The following is a 15,591-nucleotide window of genomic DNA, read 5'->3' as shown; positions in this document are numbered from 1 at the left end:
CGAAATCTGAAAGATCGCTGTGTTCTTCAAACCTTCTCATACAAGGCCTGCCTTCTTATTCTGTTTACCTCTTCTGCTATGAGTTGAGTGGAAGCGTGGATGTCTGTGGGGGGGGGGGCACATTGGATCTGGTGAGTAAACACGCTCAGGATCGTGTTGTAAGGCTGTGTGCAGCCTGGCTGTGTTGATTTCACCGTGTCATTGACATTGTGGGAGGGGGCCTGGAAGCCTTTGGGAAACGGAGCCAGGGTACCACTTTGCACTCCACTAACAACCGAGACTAGCAGATTTATTGTGGCATCAGCTTTTGTCTGCCTGCTGCAACATGGGGTTTACTTGAGCAAAGTAAAGCCACCCACACAACAGTGCAGGCAGACTGGTCTGAAGGAATTTGCTTGCTCCAGAAAAGTATCTTGCAGCCTCCGTCTTCCCCGGGTGAGATTTTTCAGATGTCGGCCAGCATCTTTAACCAGTGCTAACAATGTCCATCTTAAAGCACTCTCAGAAAATACTTACATGACCAGTCAAACTGTGGCTTTCAAAGGATCTGTTAGCCTCTCTAGTTTATCACAAACAAGGGATACTTTTTGTCTCAATAACCTTTTAGAGGCTTTTAACCGGTATGTCCTGTTTTTAAAGGTAGTTAATTCTCATGAAACTCTTTTTATTTACCGTAAATCATTATTTCTTATTTGTTAACATTTTCTCCAGGGGGCTCAAGGTGGGATACATAGTTCTTCTTTTAATTTAATCCCCACAACAACGGCAACCCTGTGAAGTAGGTTAGTTGAGGCAGTGACTGGTCACCTGCTGAGCTTCATGGCAAGAGTGGAGATTTGAACCCTGGTCTCCCAGATCCTAGAGCTCGACAGTCAATCCACTGTACCACATTGGCTCTCCTACAGTTGATATGTGACTCAGCTGCAATAGTCTCTGAGTAGTTTACAAGAATATGTTGCAAAAATTGCAGCCTTGGTTACTGCAGACATCCTGTTGAGCATGTTACGATTCTTGCACTAAGGTTTTTTCCAGGTGTTTTTTTTTTGCAAGTAACGGCAAATAATACACTGGCGTGCATTGCTCATGAGGGTTGTCCAGTACAGTGGTACCTCGGGTTACATACGCTTCAGGTTACACACGCCGCTAACCCAGAAATAGTGCTTCAGGTTAAGAACTTTGCTTCAGGATAAGAACAGAACTCGTGCTCTGGTGGTGCGGCAGCAGTAGGAGGCCCCATTAGCTAAAGTGGTGCTTCAGGTTAAGAACAGTTTCAGGTTAAGAACGGACCTCCGGAACGAATTAAGTACTTAACCTGAGTTACCACTGTATTCTGAAAACCTCCCAAAATGGCTGGGGTATAAATAATAAAATCGTTGTTGTTGTTATGGAATTTGCCAATCTGGTGGCTGTGGTACTTAGTATGGAAGGTGGCCTTTTGTAGCAGCTGCCCCTGGCACGATGCCCTTCAGATGTTTTGGACTACAACTCCCATCAAGCTGTCACCCAAAACATCTGGAGGATGCCAAATTTAGGAAGATTGCTTTATGGCATGTGATATTCCGTGAGCCTCTTTGAGAGGACAGTGTCAAGAAAGGCAGCCCAGGAATGTCTTGCATAAATGCATAAATATATCTTCATTTATTATTACGACTATTTAAGTTGTAAGACACATGGCTTCTAAAAAGGTTGAATGATGTCATGGTCAGTTACCTTCTTCCTGTAAATGGATGTGTTCTTAGCAGCGCACATTCTCAGCCCACTACCCCACAAAAGTATGTGTGACAAGTATCCTTATATTGACAGCTGTTACTGCTGCCTTTGTCCATTCTTCGTCTTTTTAATTTTTAAAAATCTATTTAAATTTTATTTAACATAATTATTACAAAACACAAGCAAAATACTGCAAATACATGCATACATATATATTTCAGATAAGCATGCATATATAAAAAAAAGAAGAAAAGAAAAAATAAGGAGAAAAAGAAGAAAAATTGGAAGAATTTCTTCCAAATTTATTCTACAAATATCTCAATAATAAAATGTCATTGATTGACTTCCATTGCTTACACTGCACTTCCTATACATTTTAAGCAAAATTGTATCTGTTATTCTGTGTTTTCCCCATACAATCTCATACAAATATTCTAATCAATAAGTTTTCTAAATCTTTCATAAAGCTATTCTAAACACAACCAATACCTTACACTTAATCTGATTTGATAAGACAAAAACCAAAAAATACAATCCAGAAACAATGGAAATGTTTAAATGATTATTTATGTAAAAGGTAAAAGGACCCCTGACCATTAGGTCCAGTCGTGACCGACTCTGGGGTTGCGGCGCTCATCTCGCTTTACTGGTCATGTGGCCAGCATGACTAAGCCGCTTCTGGCGAACCAGAGCAGCACACGGAAACGCCGTTTACCTTCCTGCCGGAGTGGTACCTATTTATCTACTTGCACTGGTGTGCTTTCAAACTGCTAGGTTGGCAGGAGCAGGGACCGAGCAACGGGAGCTCACTCCGTCACGGGGATTCGAACCGCCGACCTTCTGATTGGCAAGTCCTAGGCTCTGTGGTTTAACCCACAGCGCCACCCGCGTCCCGGATTATTTATGTAGACAAAGATTAAGTGCCTTTGTCCCTTCCGCTTGCCTTACAGTAATGCCAAACCTTGGCTTGGTTCATGCACTCTAGGTATCGCGTTCTAGTCGAGCCTCGGTGGTAGGTGAGGGACAACTCGTGGGTGAAAACATACGCTGACTGAGCATGGCCTCTGTTTCTTTGTGTATCCCCTTCTGTGCACCCCAAACATGTTCGCCATCCTATGGAAGTGCCTGCAGGAGGCAGTGATGGCCACCAACGGATGGCTTTAAAAGACGATTAGAGAAACCCGTGGAGGAGAGGGCTATTGATGGCTACTGGTCAGGGTGGCTCCGCCCTGCCTCTGCAGTTGGAGGCCGCAGTGCTTCTGAATTCCGCTTGCTGGAAACCCCAGGAGGGGAAAGCGTTGCTCTGGCGCTTGGGTCCTCCTTGCCACTTTCCCATTGGGGCATCTGGTTGGCCACCGTGAGAACAGGATGCTTGGATCCAGCAGGCTCTTTTCGTGTCCTTAGGATGGCCATGGGGGAGGGGGAGGCAGTTTGGTGTAGGTTATATTTTAATGCTTGGCTACCTAATAATTTCTTTCTGAAACAATTCACAAACTGAAATGAAGTTATACCCTTCCAATTTTGCTCCACTTCATATTTTGTGTCGCACCTCTCTAGCCAAGGAATGTGTAGATAAATGCTTGGACTAAGGACAAGCGTGCCTAAAAATGCATATATTTGTGAATTTATTTTTATTTTTACGAAAAGCCCAATATTAAGGGAAATTGCTTGCCGAAATGTTCATATCGTGTACACTTTCATGTAGAAATGTATATAAAGGTGCACAGCATTGCTGATGAATTCTCATGAAAATCTTTTTTAAAACAATACAAACTGATGGGGGAAATGTGGTAAACTAAATTTGAGAGATACCAATATTGACAAATTAGGTCATCCTTATGGTAAAATGGGAATAAGGGAAACCTCACAAATTACATTCCCCCCCCCCTCTTTCGTATCTGCAAAACAAACAAGTATGTTTCTTTGTATGTAGTGTGAATTGTATTGGCAGTGGTACCAAAGATTAACCAGTCTTCTCTCTCTCTCTCTCTCTCTCTCTCTCTCTCTCTCTCTCTCTCTCTCTATCTCGTCCATCCTTTCTTAGGTCCGCCAGTGGCTGCTGCTGTGAGATCTCATTTTAACAGCTGTCCGGATGCTCATAGTGAGTTTTGCTTCCATGGTACTTGCAGGTTCTTGGTGCAAGAGGAAAAACCAGCTTGCGTGTAAGTCTCTCTCTTGCATCTTGTAATACCCACCTCGTTGCATTCAGCAGTAATCGTGCAGTCGGCATGTCACGAAAGAAAGTGTCCCTGCCTCCATGCATTAGACTACTAGGCATAGGGAAACTTGGCCCTCCATATGTTTTTAGGACTACAATTCCCAGCATCCCTGACCACTGGTTCTGTTAGCTAGGGATCATGGGAGTTGTAGTGCCAAAACCTCTGGAGGGCCGAGTTTGCATATGCCTGCATTAGACTCTTGGGTCACCAGATGTTGTTGGACTGCAGCTCACATCATCCCTGACAATCGGCTAAGTTGGCTGAGGATGATGGGAATTGGAGTCCAGTAGAAGAAAACTGCCTTAGGGGTGGGGATGGCTCATGTGGGATGTATGGAAAAGCTCCCTTCATCTGCAAGATTTGCCTTGTTGGAATGTTGAGAGTTGGTGCGAAGAGAATAAACATGTCAACGTGATGCAGAGCACATGCTGTGTTCAGATGGGGAAGAGTGAAATACCAATTATTTTATTAATGTTTTAAAATTAACGTACATGCCACTTATATGCTGAAACGGTTCCTAAGCAGCTAAAATTTCACATTACATAGCAGAAGTATAAATACGTAGAATTTATTGGTTTATTTGGATCACGCCTGGCTAATGCCCTGATTGGGAACACTGTGCAGTCTTTCCCGTGGGGAACACGTGCCTCAAAAGAGCACTGCAAACTCAGTGAGGCAGGGAGAGCAGGACTTTGTGCTTCACTCTAAATGGGAAATGCAAACCAGGTCCTCCGTAGCTGCTGCCCACCCTTCCTCTAGGCACGTTCCAGCCCCGATTTAGATAAAATCCCATTTTAATTCTGAATGTGAGAAAACGGCATCTGGCTCAAATTCTGCGCACACACACACACACACACACACACACATTTAAAAAGCTTGTGTCTTTTCCTCTGTGCACTCACTGCTCTTGATTTTCTTTTGCCTCGTCACAGCTGCCATTCCGGGTACGTTGGGGCGCGATGCGAACACGCGGACCTCCTTGCAGTGGTGGCCGCCAACCAGACAAAGCAAACCATCACCGCCCTGGTGGTGGTTTCCGTTATAGCCTCTGTTGCCCTTATCATGGTCTGCGTCCTAATACAGTAAGTGAAACTTCCATTTGAACTGATGTTCTACATTGACATCTCTGCAAGCTTGAAGTGTGTGTGCGCGCGTGTGCATGCACCAAGGCATGTGTTTTATGTAAAATGCATGTCTTAAAAGGTGGCCAGCCTACTGAATAGGCTCGGGTGGGCAACAACAGTTCATGGAGAGAAGGATCTCCTTTTTCAAGTCCAGCCTGCTTCTCAGTTTGGAAGGCTGGAGGCAGACCTCACCCTGACATGTGGCTAAGGCTGCTTCCATAGACTGCAGTGCATACTAGGCAGCAGACTCCTCCCTCCAACAGTTGTCGCCAGGCAGTAACCGCGGCATCTAGCTGCAGCAGAGCAGGCAAGAGAAGGGATGCTGGGTCATCAACTCTGTACACCTCTCCTTAGACTACCCTAGCTGATCATTAGAAGAACTTCCAACAAAGAATATGCAGCTGAGTTTGCTCATTTCCTCCTCCCTCCCAACCAGTTTTCCTTTTGTGCCCTGCCTTTTTAGTAGGCCTGTTGGTTGTAGCGATGTACAAGTCTCTCTCGGGAAGCCTTCCCCACCCCTGAAAAGTAGGGTAGAAATTTGTTTAAAAGAGTGTGCATGATCTTAGAAGCATAGAAAGTTGCCTTGTGCGGAGTCCTGCCCTGGTCCATCTAGCTCAATGTTGTCTACACTGACTGGCAGCTGCTCTCCAGGATTTCAGGCAGGAGACAATCATAGCCCTGATATACTGATGGGAAATGAACTTGGGACCCACTGAATGCAAGGCAGATGCTCTGCCACTGAGCTATGGCTGGTCACTTAGTTAGTCGCATCTCAGAGTGGTCCATGTGGTGCAGGTCCCTGAACCTGAGCAGCCCAAAGTCTGGTCAGTTCTTGGATGGGAAGCCACCTTGGAATGCCATCCTGAACCTCATGGAAGAAGAGCAGTGAGGGGGAAGTGTAACACCTGGATGAAATTGAATATGGACTTGGCCTCTTGGATGCTGAAGGCAATTGATTGCATGCAAAGGGAAGACTTTCTCTCAGCCTAATTCTGCCTCTAGCTTAAAAACAGAGGAGCTGCCATTGACCAATATTGGTTAATGCAGAGCATTGAAAAGTTTCCTTTAACAAGGCAGACCTGCAAATCTGTAAAGAGCACTCAGTGCAAGTTACCCTAATAATCCTCCATGTTTTGCTGCATTGCAGGCGGTTGGACTAGATGACTGTTTGGGTCTCTTGCAGTTCTACAGTTCTGTGATATGCATCATCTCTTTTTGCCACAAACCCTGTCTTAAGATATAGACAGAAAGCTGGTGGAATTAAGTCTTACTTTTACCCAGTGTCCGGAACAGCTGCTTTGGAAGTGCTGGGAATTTTTTCTGAAAGTGTCTCTTCATTAAAATATATTGTGTAATTTATTTTTAGTTGTAAATTGAACCACTTTGTTAACTTTGTGGATGAGAAGAGCATGAAACTATGTCTCTTCCTCTACACGCGCACACACACACACACACACACACACACACACACCCTCCTGCTCATCTTCCCATTCCTCGTGTAGATTTGCAGAAGCATTTCAGCATTTAATTCCGTTTTGCAAAAAATGCAATTAAATTAAGGATTCCCTTAATTTAGAAAGACACTTTGGAGAGAACTGGACATGTGTTTTGTTTTCAGCTGTTGTCTGCTGCAAAAAAAACAAAACAAACCCGCCCTGCGCTGCCTCTGCCCCCACCCTTTCCGCCTGGCAATTTCTCCATCCGCAGCCTGGATGTCCTGGAATGGCTCTTTCTTGCAATGAGGTCATGTGTGGTTTTGTTCTGAGGACGGGAGATGGTGGCATGCGTGTTGCAACTGGAACGCCACCCATTAAGCTAAAATTAAAGTCTTTGCTGTGTAATTTAGAGGACGGGCAGCAGTGTCGTTGTGGTTGGTTTCCCAATCTGCGTGGCTCGCCTTGCGAGATGCCTTGCCTAATCCCTTTTCTCAAGCAAGTCCCCAACCCTCCTCTCACCTTTGCTCGGAGAACATTCTCTGCCAGCAGCCAGACCAAAACGAACAAACCAGTTAGGACAGTCACTGACAACAGCGGGTTTCTCCAGGTCCTGCCGCTTCTCTTGGTGCTGAGAAGTATTTATGCAGGAGTGTGTTGGTAGTAAATACTGTAATGTTTTAATAACATCCTTGCTCACAAATTGGGTCATGAGGGCAGCTGCATTTTGTACTAGCTGAAAATTTCAGACCGTTCTTCATTTGTTCTTAAAGGCAGCACCATGTAGAGTGCATTGCAGTAGTCTAGTCTGAATTTTTAAATTTTTTCCCTAAGATTTATAAACTGCTTGATTGTAAAAGAAACAAACAAACCTCAAAGCAGTTTACAAAAAAAGGAAAGCCAATGAAATTATCTCTAAGAAAAATGAACAGCAATAACTTAAGACTTCTGAAAAGTTAAAACAAAAATAGCTTAAAAACAGATTAAAACTCACATGAACTTTGTAAGCATCTCAGGCTTGTCTGAACAGAAATGTTCTTAGCAGGTGCCAAAAAGAGTGCAGTGAAGGTGTCTGCCTGATATCATTAGGCAGGGAGTTCCAAAGTCTAGCCACAAGAGAGCCTGACTCACCTTTTGTTTATTTCTAAAAGTATTTCTATACCGCCCACTGGCAGAAAACATCAAGCTGGTGCATAACAATATATACAATGAAACATCAAACGCCATAAATAAATACAAGGCAACCATAGAGACGACTGGCTTATCTAAAACGGAATTTAAGAAGCTGAATGGGCCTGTCTGAAGGAGAACAGGGAGGACGACTGCTGAATCTCTGCTGGAAAAGTATTCCAGGGCCTGGGACCAGCAACAGTGAATGACTGGCTTCTAGTTGAGGCTGGTCAGACTCCTGAGACACAGGAGACCAGTGGCAGGATTCTTCTGGACGATTTACTGCATTGCAGACTGGATGACCCTTTGGGTCTTTTCCATCTCCCAGATTCTGTGCTTCCAGTGGTTGTGCTGGGATGTGATAATAATAATAATAATAATAATAATAATAATAATAATTATAATTTTTATTTATACTCCACCCTCCCCAGCCAAGGCCAGGCTCAGGGCGACTAACAAGCAATAATAAAAACAAGTTGAATGAATACAACTTAAAAACAAGATTAAAATACATTAAAATATTAAAATATTAAAATGCAGCCTCATCACAGGAGGAGAAAGGAAAAAGAAAGAAGAAAGAGGGGGAGGGAATCAAACTGGCTGCAAGCCAAAGGCCAGGTGGAACAACTCTGTCTTACAGGCCCTGCAGAAAGAAATCCGATCCCGCAGGGCCCTGGTCTCATGAGGCAGAGCGTTCCACCAGGCGGGAGCCAGTGTTGAAAAGTCCCTGGCTCTGGCTGAAACTAATCTAACTTCCTTAGGGCCCGGGACCACTAGGGTGTTGTTATTTATGGACCTTGAGGCTCTCCGTGGGGCATACTGGGAGAGGCAGTCCCGTAGGTACGAGGGTCCTAGGCCGTGAGGGCTTGAGTGCTCCTTAGGAAGAGAGAGGGAGAGACAGAAACCTGTTTTTTTAAAGCTACCACCTGGATAGTTTTTGTCTTTGGGTCTTTGCTCCCTAGGCTATTGGTCTCTTATAAGGCTGGTGCAAAAGATTTCATCTTAAATTAGTGAAGCACCTTGAACTGATTCGAATCAAACCGAACAGTCTTCCTTTTATTTTAATAGACAACACACCCCATTTTGATTTATTTTTCCAGCTGTTAAGTTTTCTACTCTAATTCGGGAGTTCTGAATTTTAGCAGGAAACCTGGTATCCAGCAACAAACTTTATAGTGCCTAATCACAGGGCCTGAGATGCTTATAAAACGGGATCACAGCAGTGCTGGATTGTGATAAACTTGGCAAATGTAAGACTTGAGGCTGATCAGCTTTCAGAGTGCAAGGGGCTAGCTTGGCGCTACCACATGTGTGAACCTGGGTTTCCAGGTTCACAAACTCAAGGGCCCATCCATGCCAGCCCATTCTGAAGGTGGTCACAAAGGGGCCCTCACCTGTGCCAGCCGCCCTCTCTAGTGTAGGGACGGACGACATTCTAATGTCCCACCCTTTCGCATTTATTTATCTCACTTATATCCCACCTTTCCCTCCAAATAGCTGGAGATGGTGTATATGGTTCTCCCCTTCCTCATTTTATCCTCACAACAACCCTGTGAAGCAGGTTGGGCTGAGAAACAATGGCTGGCCCAAGGTCACCCAGTGAGCTTCAAGACTGAGTGGGGATTCGAATCTTGGTCTCCCAGCTCTTAATCCAACACACTAACCACTGAGCCTCTGCATTCTGATGTCATTCCTAGCCTTCCCCTGCCTTAAACCTCTTACGCTTATGTTTTGCAGCTGCTGTAGGATACGGAAACACTGCGAGTGGTGCAGAGCTGTTGTCTGCAGACATGAGAAGCCCAACGGGCTCCTGAAAGGAGGAACGTCTTGCTGCCATTCAGAGACAGGTAAATAAAGGGGCTACAGAAGCAGCTTGGAGGGGTGCATTTAACCTGAAGGGTAGTAAGGTGAAAACTAGCTACTTCCGTGAGCTGAGGGTCAGGGTAAAGGTAAAGGGCCCCTGACCATTAGGTCCAGTCGTGGCCGACTCTGGGGTTGCGGCGCTCATCTCGCCTTATTGGCTGAGGGAGTTGGCGTACAGCTTCCAGGTCATGTGGCCAGCATGACTAAGCTGCTTTTGGCGAACCAGAGCAGCGCATAGAAACGCCATTTTACCTTCCCGCTGGAGCGGTACCTATTTATCTACTTGCACTTTGATGTGCTTTCAAACTGCCAGGTTGGCAGGAGCAGGGACCCAGCAACAGGAGCTCACCCCGTTGTGGGGATTCGAACCGCCGACCTTCTGATCGGCAAGCCCTAGGCTCTGTGGTTTAACCCACAGCGCCACCCACGTCCCCCTGAGGGTCAGGGTGGCCTCCTGCTATAGTTCATACAGCCACGACCTGCATTGAGTTTCCAGCTCAGTGGCAGAGCACACTCTTCACATGTTAAAAGTTCTCAGAGTCAATCTCCAGCATTTCCAGCCCAAAGGATTTCAGGAAGTAGGAACTGGAGAGGCCTCTGACTGAGAGCTTGGAGAGTTAAGAACGTGATAATTGATTATTTATTTGCAGTATTTGCAACCCGCTCTCCACAGAATGTTTCAGTCCCAGAGTAGTAAAAATAAACAGACAAAAAACAATCCACAAAAATGACAAAATCACCTAAAAGGGACCGATAAACAACCAATTCTAACAGAAGGTAAACAAGCAAAATGACACTGTAAATAAGTATTTCCAGTATACTGAAATGCAGGCCTTGAGATCAGCAGGGCTGCCAGGTATTGGTTGGCAGCTGGATCAGGCCAAAGGTCGATCTAATCCAGCATCTTCTTTTCCACAGTGGCCAGCTAGAGGCCCCTGGGAGACCCACAAGCAGAACCTAGAAGTGAGATTTGCAGTGGCAAATGCAGTGCAATTGCACTCTCCCCTTGTCCCCCACTGGATCGTAACCTGAGGGAGACTGGATCTGATCCTGGGGATGGTTTGCAGCCACTGACAGCCTTGTCCTCCATCAGCTGCGTACCAAGCAAAACGGAACCATCCTTTGACTCTGCTGTCCTCTGTGAGAGGACACTGCCTCTTTCTCAGTCTTACAACTAGAAGACAGCAGGAATTCTCAACTGTTTAAATTAGATTCCTCTGAGGCATGGGCCGAATTCTGCTCATTCAAAATAGATTTTACAGCCCGGTCTCCAACTTGGTCAGATGGGAGGATTTATATTTCTCCTGATTTAGACTTACAGTCCTGAGTGTCCTCATTTGGAGCTCCCTGCAAACAAACTTACACCCCTTCTCCCATTGAAAGAAGCTTCGCTGCTGCTTCTTACAAGCTATATAATAATCTATGAGCTGTTTTGCTACTCCAGGAAGGTGTGCAGAGTTTGCATCAAATTCACCATGTGCCCATCTAGCCCCGCTGAGTTTAGCCTGGAGGTCTTTCCTTTTAAGGATACTGGCACTGTCTTGTGCGATGAGGCCAAAGCACTGGGAAGTCAAGTACACCTGAAAGCTCCTATGCAGAAATTGGTGGCCTTCCCCTGTCTTCTTTCCCCCACCAACCCCACATTGGTATTGCGAGGTAGACAGGGTACTATTTTGCCATCATTGTTGGTGGTCCATCCTCTCTGGGTTTGCCTATTACCATCTTAGTAATCATCCCCACAGCTTGTGACTTAGGGTCATATCCATTGATGTGTGTGTGAGCGGAACAGACCTCCAGTTGCATAACAGGATCACCACCCTCCCCTTCTCTTCACACCCTCAGAATTGGGAGGTTGATGGGCCACCCAGGACAGATTTTGGAGGTGCACAGAGGACAGTGACATCTTGTTGCATGAGAACATGTCCTATACGGCAAGATTTAATTCCATGCAGTGTTGCATAGCTCAGTCATCCCTTACATGGGGGTTATGTTCTGGGTATGATGTGTATATGCAAAAACACGTACAGTGGTACCTCGGTTCTCGAACGAAATCCATTCCGGAAGCCCATTCGGCTTCTGAAACATTCGAAAACCAAGGCATGGCTTCCCATTGGTTGCAAGAGCTTCTTGAACTCAGCAAAAGCCGTGTCGCACGTTTGGGTTCCAAAAAGTGTTCGAAAACAGAAGCATTTACTTCCGGGCTTTCGGCGTTTGAGAACCGAAACGTACGACAAAGGAGGCATTCGGGAACTGAGGTTCCACTGTATGCTGGACACACACACCCGGAACCGCCCCGTATGAGCATCCTTACCTTCTGGAGCTGGTGTGTCAAGTGAGCCTTGCCACCCCCCAAGCAAGGCAGACAGCTTAAAAGCTTATCAGAAAAGTCCCACTCAGCATGTGGGTTTTGGGGCGCTCCCGCAAGGGCTGTCCAAGTTCCTGCGATGTCTTGTGTGAGCATCCCAGAACCCATTAAGCAGGGTGGAGAGCTTAAAAGCTCTTCCACACCTGGAAAACCTAGCACGGAAGAGCTTTTAAGCTGTCTGCCTTGCATGCTGTTAATTTGCCCAATTTCAGCTGTGTGAGGTTCAATCGTGCAAGCTAGTTGCATGCAAGATGCGATTGTATTATACCGTAACTTTGCTACAGCATAGTCAGAGTGAAGCCTTTATCCTTAAACTATTTTGATGCCTGTTTTCACAGTTGTCTGATGGAGACGGGGGTCTGCTGGGATTCTTACTGCTGTGTGTAGAAGGGACCACTTGAGCATCCTACAGGAGGCCTACAATATTCCAGAGGGACACTTAAGATGGACACAGGTGCTTCCTGGGGACAGAACAGTATTGGCAAGCAGACTCCCTGCAACTTTCGGCTTCTTGTCTGTATCCTCCATTCATGCGTTGTGCTTCCAGAACTTTGCCAGAGGGAATCCGGCCCCTGCTATGTGGAGACACGTGACGCCACACACCAGGTCAATCCATACATGGAAACTTATGGATAACCAAGGAATCTCAAAAGACTTCACATAGTAAAATAAAGAGTAGGAAAAGTACAGGCTGGTCATTTTTTAAAAAATTGGACAGCTTCATGTTTACGTTGCTATGAGAAATGCACATGGAGGGGGTGTCTGATACCAGGAAAGAATTGTGTACAGTTCAGGTGGGGGTAAACTTTGTTTCCCAATAATCTTCCTCCTTGCTTGAGACTTCATGGAACATGGACTCGAGTCTTAGGATCCTGCACTCATTACAGAATCCGACTCAAAAGAAGTGATGAGCTACATTAGTGATTTTGAGAGAGCTAAATTGTCCAATTGAGAAGAAGGTCCGCTGGGTTCAACTGCAAGTCTCCCCCCCCCCCGCAAAAAGTATCTTTTTGTATCCAGAAACATCCAGATGAATTTTCCAAAGTGAACACTTGTATCTACCAGCACTCAACATTTTCTGTATTTTGAATACCTGGATTTAGAAAAGTAAGGACTGAGCAGCAACATCTTTGAGCCCGAACGACAGCAACATAGCTCACATTTCCAGCTTTCATTATCACTGTGCCTCCAAATTAGAAAGTTCTTTTTCGACCCCACCCCTGTTCTGTGTACCTGGATCAAAACAACAACCGACTGCTCTGCTGCATTTCCCCAAAGAATGAAAAGCAGAGACCATAAAAAAAAGTGTTGATTACAAGGCAAGAGATGTTGGGAAGGATGCCTCTTGGGTTATGGTTTTTAGCACCTAATTGAAAAAAGCCCAGCTCATTGAAATAGATAAGAATCCTACTTAAATCGCTTTTGGATGGATTCTTAAAAGTCATCCCATTGTGGTTCTAAGAAGGAAGGGGTTTTTAGGCTGCCTTAACAGGACAATGTTAGGAGACTGGAGTGTTTCAACAGATACTTGTGTGTCTGGAAACATTCCATGGGATCAGCTGGGCTTGTTGTGCATATTTGACCTGACAAGTCTGATGCATGTTTCCAAAGACAGGGGCAATTTGTGGAAGGGCTTCCATGTCCCGATACTTGTTCTGCAGGAAGACGGCTGGCTCTTGAGCGTGAGGGGTGCAGTGTGTTGCTGAGGGTCCTGGCGCCTTGCTGAATGTGCAGCCAAAGGTGTGCTGGGAAGAAGGCTGTTCTTGTTGGCTCAAAGTTGATGTTCACCATTTGGGAGGTCCGTGTTCTGCCGAAACCTCTCTTCTGTAAGCCGAATTGATAAGCAAGAATCAGCACCCTCTTCTAATGCAGAGTTCCTAATGAGAGGAGGCAGTAATATATAAGGAAATTCTTTTTTTAAATCACTCAAAAGCCATGCTGTTCTTTCTGAGTAGGCAGAATAATTGAAATTTAAGATGCAAGTTGAAACCTCTTCTGTGAAATTTCTAGCTTTCCTTTCCCCCACCCCGGTAATGGATGGCAGAAGCAATCCTGCCAGTTTGGTTTCCTTTATTTCCATTCCATTCCCTATCCATGTTCCTACTTGATGATGTTGTCTAAAACCCCTGATTGCTGCCAGAGCCAATCTGATTGATACCTTTCAAGAAATAGTTATAGGCAGGTTAGTTTTAGTTCTAAAGTTTACGACATTCTGTGCTACGTTTAAAAGGCCCGATCCCTTTTTATTTGTCATTTAGCACAAATATTTCTTTGACGGTCCTGAGGAGGAGAATTGAGCTCTTCAAGGAAAAACGAGTTTTTTAAAAAATATTGTCCCTAAACTCCTTTCCTCCCCAATGCTGATTTATTAAACTGGGCATTACTCCAGCTTGTTTGAAAAATGAAGTTCACAAGATTTTGGCAAACATCTTGGACTTTTGCACTCTTGAGGTGCAGTCAGGGTCATTTGATTGCCACAGAACTAAGGAAGAGCAATTCACTTGGGTAGGAATTTCCCCATTGAAAGGCAGTCTTTCCCAAGCTGGCACCCTCCAGATGTTTTGGACCACATCTTCCCTCCTTCCCAGCACGATACACCTAGGGGAGGTGCAGACCCAAACATCTGGAGGGCACCAGATTGCAAATGGCTGCCGTAAGGACTCCAGATATCTCAGACCTTCTTCAAGGGATACCTTTACCCCAAGTCCCATTTTGGGCCTACAGGAGTCCCAGTCCCAGGACTTTGCTCTTATTTGTGCTGCAGCGTGGCTTGTCAGCCCTGTGAAAGCATTGTTTTTAAATACCTTTTGCAGAATGTGACCCTCTGCTCCTTTTTTTCACTGGAAGAAGGAATAGGCAGAAAAGTGACTTGCAGTCTGAGTAAACGAGCTGGCTTGTACATTTCTCTGCAATTGTACCCTGCAATGCTTTTGAGAAATTAAGAGATGGCCTTTTAGCCCTGAGCTTTGTGATCTGATCCCACCTGAGCTTCTGTTTCAATTTGGATACTTAACCAGAAGCAGGATCTGTATGTATGTTTCTTAAAAAATAAAATGGACGAACTGTGCCAATTTTTCACATTAGACACATGTTTGATAAATGAACTAGACACCCCCTTCCTGATTGTGTGTTGACTTCTGGTTATATTGTTAACAACCCCCCCCCCCTCTTTTTTTGTAAGTACGTTTACTGTTATAACCAACCTGAAGATTATTTTTAGTCAGCGGTACACTTGTTTCTTCTGTATATGTTGCACTGAAAGTTAATATTTAATGTATTAATTTATTGTGTGGTTAAATTAATTTGATTTACGTAAAGTGTTTATATTTGATTGCCAGTTATTTCTTCCTTAATACGCTGAATTATAGTTATTTAAATGAGTGAAGTACACTTTTTCATAATACTTTGCTGTTGTCTGTTTTTAATGGGTTGAAGGGGATACTTTAAATAAGGGCCGTCTCTGCACAGATTTTAATGCACAAAGTGGCCCTTGTGTGGTGATGTGTTATGTGGCCAACCTGCCTCTCATGTAGAGCCACTGCCAGAAAGCCTCTGCCAGTCAGTGGGGACAATACTGAGATAAAAAGGTAAAGGGACCCCTGACCATTAGGTCCAGTCGTGGCCGACTCTGGGGTTGCGGCGCTCATCTCGCTTTATTGGCCGAGGGAGCCGGCGTACAGCTTCCGGGTCATGTGGCCAGCATGACT

At 45.1% G+C, this 15,591-nt stretch overlaps 1 protein-coding gene across 1 annotated transcript in view; it reads left to right on the top strand.

The window, feature by feature from the left end:
- Window positions 1–14,605, top strand: part of TGFA (transforming growth factor alpha) — a 49,915-nt gene extending 35,310 nt beyond the window's left edge. The window contains exons 3-6 of the mRNA XM_081017634.1: window positions 3,755–3,872; window positions 4,862–5,011; window positions 9,394–9,503; window positions 12,223–14,605. Of these exons, the coding sequence (XP_080873760.1) occupies window positions 3,755–3,872; window positions 4,862–5,011; window positions 9,394–9,503; window positions 12,223–12,230 (386 nt within the window). The 3' untranslated portion in view covers window positions 12,231–14,605. The remainder of the gene's footprint in view (window positions 1–3,754; window positions 3,873–4,861; window positions 5,012–9,393; window positions 9,504–12,222) is intronic.
- Window positions 14,606–15,591: the final 986 nt, after the last annotated feature.

The sequence above is a fragment of the Podarcis pityusensis genome (assembly GCF_964106645.2).
Source record: "Podarcis pityusensis genome assembly, chromosome: 8".
Classification (NCBI taxonomy): Eukaryota; Metazoa; Chordata; class Lepidosauria; order Squamata; family Lacertidae; genus Podarcis; species Podarcis pityusensis.
The sequence above is the reverse complement of the archived record's forward strand: the minus strand, read 5'-3'. Positions and strand labels throughout refer to the sequence as shown.